The 12,087-nt window shown below is 36.9% G+C and overlaps 1 protein-coding gene across 2 annotated transcripts; it reads left to right on the top strand.

Annotated features, from left to right (window-relative positions):
• Positions 1-2,471: 2,471 nt before the first annotated feature.
• On the top strand, positions 2,472-11,377 carry GMEB1 (glucocorticoid modulatory element binding protein 1). Of its 2 annotated transcripts, none has more exons than XM_053707040.1 (10): positions 2,472-2,596; positions 3,232-3,404; positions 3,662-3,741; positions 3,818-3,942; positions 4,053-4,156; positions 4,266-4,420; positions 4,567-4,695; positions 6,411-6,548; positions 8,018-8,140; positions 10,589-11,377. In XM_053707040.1, the coding sequence occupies exons 2-10, from the start codon at positions 3,277-3,279 to the stop codon at positions 11,116-11,118; spliced, it is 1,512 nt and encodes a 503-aa protein (XP_053563015.1). In that variant the 5' UTR covers positions 2,472-2,596; positions 3,232-3,276; the 3' UTR covers positions 11,119-11,377. The 2 variants fall into 2 exon arrangements, with proteins under 2 accessions (XP_053563015.1, XP_053563014.1); XM_053707039.1 differs by having other exon boundaries at positions 2,504-2,617.
• The last annotated feature ends 710 nt before the right edge of the window (positions 11,378-12,087 follow it).

Raw genomic sequence — 12,087 nt, 5'->3', positions numbered from 1 at the left:
GCGGTTGACAGGGAGATAGACATTGCACATGCGTTAGGTGTTAGGTTTATTTTAGCAGCCAGTTTAGGGAGTTACGGGGCTCCAATAGTCAGCGTAAGGCTTCTTACGGCTGCTTTTTGTGGCGAGGTGAAAATGGAGTAAGTTTTCTCCATTTTCGCCACGTAAGTCCTTACGCTGCATATTGGATACCAAACTGCGCGGGTTTGGTATACCTGCCTATAGCCCAAAAAACTACGGGCGACGGCAGAAATATACGCGCGTAACTTCTAGGTTACGCCGTATATGTGATACCAAACCCGCGCAAATATTGGCGTCGCCGGCTTTTGCGGGCGACGATTTTTATCGGATGGACCCCCAGGAGCCTAAAACCCTTTCTCGCTGTCTTTTCCTAGTGTGCTTCTCTTTCCCTCTCTTTAAAGAGACATAAACCCAAAAATGTTCTTTCACGATTCAGATAGAGAATACAATTTTAAACAACTCTCCAATTTACTTCTATTATCTAATTAGTTTCATTGCCTTGGTATCATTTGTTGAAGGAGCAGCAATGCACTACTGGTTTCTAACTGAACACATAGGTGAGCCAATGACATTCGGTATATATATGCATCCACCAATCAACAGCTAGAACCTAGCTTCTTTGCTGCTCCAGAGCTTACCTAGATAAACCTTTCAGCAAAGGATAACAAGAGAAGGAAGCAAGTTAAATAATAGAAGTAAATTGGAAAGTTGTTTAAAATTGTATTCTCTATCACAATTATGAAAGAAAATGTTTGGATTTCATGTCCCTTTAAGTGTAACTGTCCTTCCATGTATATCTCTGTCTAGCTTTGTTTCTTCGTATCTCTGCTGTTTTTTCCTCTTCTCATGAGTGTCTCACTCTCACTATCTGTGTCTCTATTTTACTCACTATTCCTATATTTCCCAAGTTCTTTTCACCCTTCCTTCTCTTTACCCCAACTCTGTTTCTGCATCTTTTGTCTCTTTCAGTTTTTTTTCCCTTTTCTCCCTATATCCTTCTGTGTGTCTTTTTTTTCTTTGTGCTTTTTTTTTGCCATCCAGTCTTTCCTTATCTATTTATGTCTGTATTCTAGAAACAGCTGTCACTTTTTCAATAGTCTGAATATTATTTAAAAGGACACTGAACCCAATTTTTTTCTTTTGTGATTCAGATAGAGCATGCACTTTTAAGCAACTTTCTAATTTACTCCTATTATAAAATTATCTTCATTCTCTTTTTTTTTTTTTTGAAATGCAAGAATATAAGTTTAGATGCCGGCCCATTTTTGGTGAACAACCTGGGTTGTCCTTGCTGATTGGTGGATAAATTCATCCACCAATAAAAAGTGCTGTCCAGAGTCTGAATTAAACAAAGCTTAGATGCCTTCTTTTTTTAAATAAAGATAGCAAGAGATGAAGAAAATTTTATAATAGGAGTAAAATAGAAAGTTGCTTAAAATTGCATGCTCTATCTGAATCATGAAAGAAAAAAATTGGGTTCAGTGTCCCTTTAAAGGAACAGTCTACTTGAAATGTTTTATTATTTTAAAAGATAGATAATCCCTTTATTACACCCCAGTTTTGCATAGCCAGCTGTGTTATTAATACCTGTATCGACAATGCAATTTTGTTATGTCAACTAAACAAGTTATGTTGAAAAAACAAGTAAAAAAATATTTAAAAATGCATGGCCTCTCTGGGCTTCCGTACTAGTAGCAAACAAACTAATTCCATTTACATATTTTATCCACAGTTCGCTAGTGCATTGGCAAGATTTGCATATAGAATACTTCTAGGAAAAAAATCGTGAACTAATAGCCTTATATGCCGATTGGCTATACAATAATTGATAAATATATATATATATATATATATATTTTTTTTTTACACAGACCAAAATAAAATGCATAGTTCACGCCCGTCTGACGTCACGGAAAATAAAGCCTCCGTACGATAGACGGCGCTGTTCAAAACATCAGTAATTCTGCATAAGTCGTCAACTAATAGTGACGTAGAAAACAGCGTCGAATTTGAAACCAGCCTATATGGAATATTATTGTGTTATAGGTGTCTGTATATGAAAAGAATACACTGGATGTTTTAGTAAAATGCTTTTATTCGATGATAAGTTATTGATAATAAATACATAGTGAGTAAGTAATCATTTATCTGTGGTTGCTTATGAATACCTTTTGTATGCTAATAAGTAATTTATCATGTAACTAACTAATCATAACAAACATTTAATGCAAAATTAATACGCCATTTGGAATCACTGCGGAAAAAGATGATAAACATTAATTTTAGTATGTTAAAGTGTAATTAACAGTTAATGGTGTTACTTTAATTTGTATACCGCTACTTGGCAGCACGTCGTATATTGGCAATGACAATTATTGTCTGGAAATTTATGAACGCCTCTTCCCTTTACTAAAACTCGCGTTCCCTACTCGCCGGAAGTGTCGCGGACGCGCCTAGGGAAATAGCATGTTGCGCATGCGCCTGTGGAAGAGGAACCGGAGAGTAGCGACTGAAGGCGAAACCGTGCGCGTCCCCGTGCACTAAGCGGGAGCGCGCAGTTCAATTATCGGTGGTATTGGTAATTATTTGATTTGACCCGGTAATAGTGGTGTTAATTTTGCTTGGTACTCTTAGTAGACAGTTGATTAGTTACTCATCTTATAACTCTTTTATAAGAAACGGGTAAAGTTTACCTTTTTATTTTGTCACCTTGTAGTTTTTTTGTTTTTGCCGTTTTAGACGTTGATATACAAGTGAAATATCTCGTGTTTTTCAGTTGTTAGTGAAAGGATAATAACCCTGCAGAGTAAGGCAGATAGTAGATGCTGGAAAGGATAATAACCCTGCAGAGTAAGGCAGATAGTAGATGCTGGAAAGGATAATAACCCTGCAGAGTAAGGCAGATAGTAGATGCTGGAAAGGATAATAACCCTGCAGAGTAAGGCAGATAGTAGATGCTGGAAAGGATAATAACCCTGCAGAGTAAGGCAGATAGTAGATGCTGGAAAGGATTATAACCCTGCAGAGTAAGGCAGATAGTAGATGCTGGACTAATTTCCAAGGAATTTGTTGTGTTGACAATTTTTTTCCACACTTAATAAAAAAATAATGTATTTGCAAGTATTAAGTATTGGGAGGTGTTCTAGCTACTGCATCATCCATACTGTTAAATACTGTGTTCTGTCAGCCATTGTAAACATATTATTTTTACAGCAGATTTTGGGGGTCCTGGAGCTCACCCATGTAACATAGTGAAGAATGGCAAACGCAGAGGTGACGGTCCCCATGGGGGACGTGGTGGTAATTCCTAGTGAGTGCACAGACGGTGAGGATCCTGAAGACACCAAAACCCAGGTCATATTGCAGTTGCAACCCATCCCCCATGGGTAAGTGGAACATAGATATTTTTTGTATGAGATTTTTACTTTGTCCCATTGACTGCCATGTTCTTCATGTTTTCCGCTACCTTCTTTCTATATTTTTTTGTTTCTGTTAAACTACTTTCTTTGCATCTTTTGTGCAAAACATAATTCCTCTTTCTGTTTTGTTCTATATCATTTTATCTAACTTGTAGCTTCTACTCTTTCTACCATTAATCATTCTGTAGCTTCTAGTTGTATTAATTATACAGTTTTTCTTGTAGAATGTATGGAGAAATGTCTGATACCAATGCTGCTGTTGTATCTTTGGAAACACACACCTTGAAAATGGGGGACTCTCTTGGTAAGTAGGATCCAGAAACTCCACCTGTTGTTATTTTTTCCAAACACACAATTACCTTCTCCCTTATCCTTTGTAGAGGGTGGCACAGTTGAACTCGGTGATGACATTGACATTGCATACCCTATTACTTGTGGGGATAGCAAGGCTGTTTTACTTTGGAAGAAATTTGTGTGTCCAGGAATTAACGTCAAATGTGTTAAGGTAACAAAATAATTGTGAATCCTTGTAAAAATTGCCTTTATTTAGGGATCAAAGTCTCTCACAAACACTTTTTTTTTTTTTTTTTTTTTTTTTTACAATTTTGTTTTTAGTTTAACGATCAACTTATAAGTCCCAAGCACTTTGTTCATCTGGCTGGGAAATCTACCCTTAAGGACTGGAAGAGAGCCATTCGCCTTGGAGGAATCATGTTGAGGTGCGTAGGTGATTTAGAATGTAGAGGTGTGTTTATGGTATCAGCTTGTTGAGAGATACTTGTTCTACTTGTATATAACCCTAAATAAGTCTTGTGTTCCCTACTGCAGGAAGATGATGGATTCAGGGCAGATGGATTTCTACCAGCACGACAAGGTCTGCACCAACACATGTAGGAGCACAAAGTTTGACCTGCTGATCAGTAGTGCCCGTGCACCCGTACCAGGGCAAAGCAGTGTGGTACAGACTCCAACAACAGTAGACGGTATGGGAGGGCACAATTTAGTATTTTGACTTTCATATATGGTTGCTGTGGGGCATGTAGTTCCCCTCTTCAACTGTTCCCAGATCTGGGGGCATGAAGTGCATTTTGCTTTGAGATTCAGACTTTTCTTAATTCTCTTTTCTTAGGCAACTTTTCTGTGACTATGGCAGAGGAGACAGTGGAGGACAGTACTATTGAGTGGGGTCCAGGTCTCACTGCAACTGTGCAGATGAACAGGGAAGAGCAGACCAAGAAAGAGGGGGAAGAAATATCAGGTAATGATGTGCAATGGGTCATTAAGCCCTTTATGCCGTAAGGACGTTCCATTCCGTCCTAACAGCGCTGTACTTTAACGCTGTTATGATGGCATGGAACGTCCAACCATATACAATGTCCTGCAGCTTTCCCCCTTTGACGTAGGCCAGGATCGGCCTGGGGGGGGCGTGCCTAGCAGTTTAGGCAATCGCCCCCATGATCCGATCCCGGCCTTGAAATCACGCGATCACATCGACAATCGAATGATTTCGTTATTAGTGTTTACATCAGAACTTTTGTTTCTATGTGAACACTATAGTATCGCCACAAATGGGTTAATCAGTGTTTTTTTTTTTTTGTGGTTTTTTTCTGTGGCCAATATTCTGAGGATGTGAAAAAGTTATGGAGATTAGGCGCTTAATCTGCAAAAGGGATAAAGGTGTGTATGGAGGTCGTTAGCTAAATATGTAGAAAAAACTGGACCTTGGACAGAATAAGTGAAAAATTCTTCTACAATTTATTTTCAAAATAAAAACATGATAATACCAAGATAACATAAATCACAATCCCTAAGTGTTGCAACACTATATCGATCAATTCATAAAATTTCTAAAATTCAGATATACATTTGTTTCATACACAAATAAAAGGATTTATCTGCTCTTTTGTATCCTTTGTTCAAAGATTTTAGATAGAATGTATTCTTTTATTTCAACACAATTAATAATATTTGTCTCTATTTGATATTTTATATCTATATTTCATCAACTTTAAAATTACAAATATGTAGCAAAAACTAACAATTAGTTAAAACAATTTAAATGCAAGATTATAAATGGTGTCCCCACAATGGCTGTTTACTTATATTGGTTGTAATTTTGTGTATCTAAAAAGTTCATCAAAGCATTTGTAAGTAATTGGAGATAAATTACTGAGGGCTGTGTTCTTTATCCTTATATTTATGTTGTGATATATTACGGTTTCACAGTTACCTCTTTGTATCCTCAGTGAGCTTAATTTGTAGAAAAGTTCCAAATGTGTTTAGGGGTGATTTTCTTACCCTCTCTTGTGAGCTGTTACTACTCACGGCTTCCCAGCGGTTCCTATGTGTCCTCAGTTTGACTCTCAGACAAGGGGTTCCGGTAGGTAATTTTCTTTGTGTTACCTTGTCACTGGTCTTTGTAGAAGTGCTCTGATTACAGCACCAAACTGTAGACAATCCTTTTGTTTCTGTAACTTGCGCAAGTTAGCTTTTGTGTTTGTAGTTCCTCAATCTCCTGCACTTAAGTACTTCTGTACGCAGGAAAAAAACAGGCTTTTTCTTTCCTGGTGTTCACACAGATATCAACATGTTTCGCCAGCAACCCTGGCTTTATCAAGATTCTGAGGATAGCAACTGTATTTTTCTATGGGTTCTATTGAGGAGTGGAATGTAATCAGTATACCTTTTTATTGTCAAATTGTAAATAAAGAACAGCACATTTTAAAAAGAATTAAAACAAATGTAATCAATGTGCAAGTTAAAAATGGACTCTGCTAATCCATTAGCTAATTAAAAATGCAAAAAAATAGCAACAGCACCACTGTTTAAAAAATAAAATAAAAATACCAGTTTCTCTTTATTAGGGTGTCCCATCCTAAAACAGCGTTATTTCGCTTAGCATGAATAAGGGTGACATGTAGCCTGAAATGTCACTTGTTGTATTTGTACCTATTACTTTATTTGTCCCCACAGAGGAAACCTTGCTGTTCTGGAAAGGTATTGCTGATGTGGGCCTAATGGATGAAATTATTAGCAGGATTCAGAATGAGATTGAGGAACTTCTAGTTGGAGTCCAGCAGCGATCAGGACAGACATCTTTTCAACTGACAGGTTGGTGCCTTATTTTGCTTTTAACTGCTTAGAACATCTACAAACAGGGTATTAAATTTAAAGGGACAGTGTACTGTGATTCTTTTTTCTCAAACCCTTTAAAGGGAGATTAAACACATTTTATAAACCGTGTTGAGGTTATTACTCACCCCCGTCTAGTCATGGGTGCGGCCAAAATGTTGAAATCGAGCTTTCACTGTATTGCACAAACTCCATTTGAAATACCTGCAGTGAAATTTAGGTTTCAAATTGCGGCACTCATAATTAGAGGGAGGTGCATGAAATGTTGTTAGTTTTTAACGTGTTCCCAATGATTCATTTAACCCGCTGTAGTGCATTAAATTGTTTAGTTACTTTTGTCATAGCTGATTTTACCTGTTCTATCTTCACCTTTACTGATAATGTCAGTACTTAAGTATTGGTTCTTGAAAAAGGTATGTGAACAATGTTAAGAAGAAATCAGGATCCCATTGAGGAGTGGAACAGATGTACTAAAATGTTAATTTTCCATTGTCCACTCTTAGTATAGGTAGATAAGGAGGACTTTGTTTAAAAAATAGAGTAAATAGAGTAATAAGCTAACTACTCTTTCTGCAAGCTCAGCCCATTTTGACTGGCTTTTGGTTTCAATTAGCAGAGGCAGCTATTATATATCTATCTCTTTAGGAGGAATTTCTCTTACATTAACATTTTAAATACAGTCGGGTATAACAATACATTGGAGAGAAACTAAGGAAAATCAGTTTTACAGTACAATGTCCCTTTTTAATTTCATCAGTTCTTATATGAAACATATTTAGGCACATTTTATGTGAAGGTTGCATATAATGTTTTTATGAAAAATAAATGCTCCAGTTATAGAAACCATTTTTTATACTTCAGTATAGGTGGCTTTATAAAACATTACAACCTTTCGGAATACTGAAAACTTGCAGTTAGCAATGATAGGCTTTGTTCATAAATGATTTACTCCCTCTCATTGGTGGGCTAGTATAAGTTAATTCCAGGGATAATTTCACTTGGCTGGTGCAACTTTTCTTTGATGGCAAATGCTGTACACTTTTGTAAACCTGTTATTGTGAATAATTGACAGTTCTTTATATATTTGGAAACCATTTTTCATCTGGGTTTGATTGCAAGTAAATGTCCTAGACCTTAGCCTGTGTAAATCCTCTCAAATTAAATATACTATTTTAACCACTTCGCTCCTGGGACATTCAGACATGCTGTAATTTGTTTTAAGACTAGCAACCCTGCACTCCTATGTGTTTAACCCCTTTGTGAAGTACCCCTCAGGACCTGCAGAGCACTGCTTGTCCCAAGCATAAACTGCCCCTGACCTAATAAGTAGCACTAGTCTAACTTTTTATTATGGCGATTTATAATCAATCTGTTAGATCTTTCTGTTTTTTCATTCAAGTCCTGTTGCAGGATGCTGATTCTTATAAATATATTTTCCTTTATATAAGATGCCACAGTGCTCAGTAACATCGCTCACAGCTTTGGGCTGCTTGATTCTGTAAAGAAAGTCCTTGAACAAAAGAAGAGTCATACAGATCAGAGTGAGGAACAGTATCACTATACTCTGGCAGGTGAGCCTTCTCGTGTCTTATAGTAATTCTGTTGTATAGTTATAATGTGATCCTTATTTTTATTAAATTATATACCATATTATAGCTTTAAAACAGCCTTTGTTTTTACATCTGCTAGAAGGCTGTTCTTACCAAGAAGCAGTGACCCAATGAGATTAGTGCTATCCTTTACACAGCTCAATATCTCTTCTTTATTTAAAGGACCAGTCATCACAGTAGATTTGCATAATAAAGTCATGCAAGATAACAAGACAATGCAATAGCACTTAGTATGAACTTCAAATGAGTAGTAGATTTTTTTTTTTTGACAATTTTAAAAGTTTTGTCTTTTTCCACTCCCCCTGTACCATGTGACAGCCATCAGCCAATCACAAATGCATACACGTACCATGTGACAGCCATCAGACATTCACAAATGCATACACACTTATTCTTGCACATGCTCAGTAGGAGCTAGTGACTCAAAAAGTTTAAATATAAAAAGAATGTGCATATTTAGTTAATGGAAGTAAATTGGAAAGTTGTTTAAAATGGCATGCTCTATCTGAATAATGAAAGTTTAATTTTGATTGAGTGTCCCTTTAAAGGGACATGAAACCAATTTTTTCTTTTATGATTCAGATAGAGAATACAATTTAAAAAAAGTTTCCAATATACTTCTATTATTACATTTATTTTGTTCTCTTGTTGTTCTATGCTGAATAGATATCTAGATATCTAGCATGCACATGTCTGAAGCTCTACATGTCAGGGAATAGTGCTGCCATCTAGTGCTCTTGCTAATATATAACATTGTTTAAAAACTGCTGCCATTAATATTGCACACATGTACACGCCTGAACTTACCTTCCTGCTTTTCAACAAAGGATAACAGGAAAACAATGACTATTTGCTAATAGAAGTAAATTGGAGAGTTGTTTAAAATTATATGCTCTATCTAAATCATTAACGACAAATTTTGGGTTTTAGGTTTCTTTTTAAAAAAAAACCCGAAGTTATTAATTTTAACATGAACATACAGAATATTAAACATAGTTAAGACATTCTGAAAAAAGGAAAGTATACTTTTTACTGTTGACGCACTCCACCGATTATATCAAATCTGAAGTATACCGTCACCTTGTAGCCAACACTAAGGTCATGGTTAATATTATGATGTGGCTAGCAACATGGATCAATTGGCGCAAACTAAAATAAAATAAAATACAGTAAAAGACATAACCCTCTGTTGGTCTACAATTATAATCAAGTCTGTTGAGGGAAAGGGTGTGATCTGATCTCTTTAGGCATCACATTTCCTTTCAAACCAGTATTTAAAAATGAGCAAATTGTATTTAGGAAAAAGAAAGCAAATAGTGAGAGGGGGAGAAGAAAAATAACTTTTATAGAGCAGGTAAATAACCTTAATCATGAGTTGGCAGCCACAGAGAAGTCCCTTCCAGTATCAGATTACGGCAAAATCCCAGGTGCTTCATATCAGTCCCACTTCCTGTCCAACCAAAAGCCCGTCAGTATCACCACCTGTTTCTATCCTATAGATTCTCATCTTGTGATAGGCAAGAAATTTAAATATTATGCTATATGGGGAATCAATCAACTCCTATTATTAAACCACTGTATATATTCCCACAAGATCCAAGCTTCCCAAATCTCTAAAAAAAATTTTTTTCTCTCTTTTATATAAAAGAGGTGATGGCCATCTGGTAATAAAATCTAATTTTATTAAAAATAATATTGAAATGGGGTATAGTAGATTTGGGGTATTTTGCAGTACAAGCTCTTACAGCTGTCCATACCCAAGCTATCAGTTTGTTAGCCGCTGTTCAGGTTTAAGGAAAGTTAGTCTTCTTGAGTATTTCACCAAGTAAGTCTGAAGTTTGATTCCAAAACTAACCGTGGGACAAACCCACCACATGTGAAAATAAGAATTACTATCTTGACAACCCCTAAAACAGGATTGAATTGTAGACCCCATAGACATTATCCAGGACATTTCCTCCAAGTTTTGACAGACTATTTATTCAAAAATTCTGAGCCACAATTATGAATTAGTTTTATATATATGCTTCATAAGGCACACTGTCTGTGCAAGTGACGTAAATGGATGTTCCTTGACAATGTAGTCTAAAGGTTGATTTTAAAACTATGAAAATAAAAACTATTATAAACCACAAAGCAGTGTTTCTCAACGCCAGTCCTCAAGTACCACTAACAGGCCAGGTGAAATAATGAACTGAAGGGTGAGAGTAACCATGGTTAATAATCATTATTTCACCTGTGCTCTAGTTCAGCTATCATTAAAATCTGGCCTGTTAAGGGTACTTGAGGAATGGAGTGGAGAAACACTGTTATAAAGTACTTTTAAAATGTACTTACATTGTATTCTAACTTGAGTGCTCGGAGTACAGCACCACATCACTAACATCAGTTTGCATTTTATACTTCTAGAGCTGGAGCGTCAGTTAGAGGAGCAGAGGAAGCAGGAAAATAATCGTTCACCATTCCTGCAAAACATAGTCCTCATGCCTGTAGGCAACCCCAAACCTCCAAAGAGACCTCGCCTTCAACGTCCAGCTTCTGCAGGATCACTGGCAGCACCTTCTCCTCAGCCCCATTACACCGTTCTGTCACCTCTCACCCTGGCGCCCATGGGACAACAGTTCACTTTGGGTGGCCTGCGTTACACTACAGTGCTGGGCAAGTCGGGAAATGGCGATGCCTTGGCTGTCCTAACCACAGAAATGCAGGATCAAGGTGATTTGTCAGAGATGATGAACCCTGTGGAACTAGTAGCCATGGATTCAGGACTTGGACAGGATGGCTCAGGGGAGGAGGGCCAAACCATCATCCAGATAGACCCAGCGCCAGATCCAGAAGGAGGATCCAAAGTGATGGAGCTTGGAGATGGGAAAGTTCTGGGTGTTGGACATCCTGATGGAGTTCATAATGTGGAAATAGTGGTGTTGGAGGATGATTAAACTGTGGAGTGTAAAGACCATGTGAAAGGTTTACTGTAAGTCCTACTTGGTGTAGGGGATCATGACCTTTTATGACCATGAATTGTTTAGAGTTTCATACAATATTTCACGTTTCTCCTATGTGGGATGGACCTTTTTACCTGTACATTTTACCCAGTTCTTGTGTTTTCTGTAAATAACGTGTTAAAAAAAAAAAATAGAAATTTAATGCTTTTGTTTCCCTTTTTAAGTAAAATAAACCATCACGGTTCATGCTTTCCATGCTTTTGTTATATTATTTGGGCACTGAGAGGTCCCATTCATTTTAAATTTTGTTTGTAAATGTAGAAATAAGAAATCTAAATTTATTATTTCCCCCCCCAGCATATTTTTATTTTATATTCTGTAACAGCTGCTGCAGCAACTCAGAGATTTGTAGAACATTCAAGGAAAAACAATAGTTCATGACTTTTTGTTACACATTGAAAACAGTTGCAAGGGCGATTTTTATTCCTTTTATTTGTTAGACTCTAGAGATAGGTAGAGGAGTGTATGCACATACTGTACCACAGAGAACAAATACAAATTGTCAGCTCATAGGGATGTAAAAGTACAGAAAGAAAACGCTATAGAGCATATTATTATTGCACTATTGCCTGCATATAACGGTGTTTAACCCCTCATGTTGTTTAATGTTTTTATTATTTTGCCCCCCTTTCTTGTAAAATAGCTTTAAAAATTGAGCAATTTCTAATTCTCAGAACATGAAAAGCACCCTGCTGACTTCAAGGCTAACTCTTAGCTAGATTACGAGTTTTGAGCGCTATAGGGATTTTAACGACCGCCACAAAAGCGGCGTTATTTCACCTCCCTATAACGCTGCTATTACAAGTTTTTTAAAAAAGCAGGCATGTGCGGGCGAAATGGTTGCGTTGAGCTCCATACCACACCGAAATCAAGCGCTGCTTTGACGTGCTCGTGCACGATTGC

This window comes from Bombina bombina, chromosome 3, assembly GCF_027579735.1.
Source record: "Bombina bombina isolate aBomBom1 chromosome 3, aBomBom1.pri, whole genome shotgun sequence".
Taxonomy (NCBI): domain Eukaryota; kingdom Metazoa; phylum Chordata; class Amphibia; order Anura; family Bombinatoridae; genus Bombina; species Bombina bombina.
Note: the sequence above shows the minus strand (reverse complement) of the source record. Positions and strands in the feature narration are given on the sequence as shown.

What these genes read in the sequence shown, in the direction of transcription:
- GMEB1 (XM_053707040.1), top strand. Translation starts at nt 3,277, where the DNA reads ATGGCAAACGCAGAGGTGACGGTCCCCATGGGGGACGTGGTGGTAATT. An exon ending in GAAAATGGGGGACTCTCTTG is followed by an intron (nt 3,742 to 3,817) that starts GTAAGTAGGATC and finishes TATCCTTTGTAG; the next exon opens with AGGGTGGCACAGTTGAACTC. An exon ending in GACTCCAACAACAGTAGACG is followed by an intron (nt 4,421 to 4,566) that starts GTATGGGAGGGC and finishes CTCTTTTCTTAG; the next exon opens with GCAACTTTTCTGTGACTATG.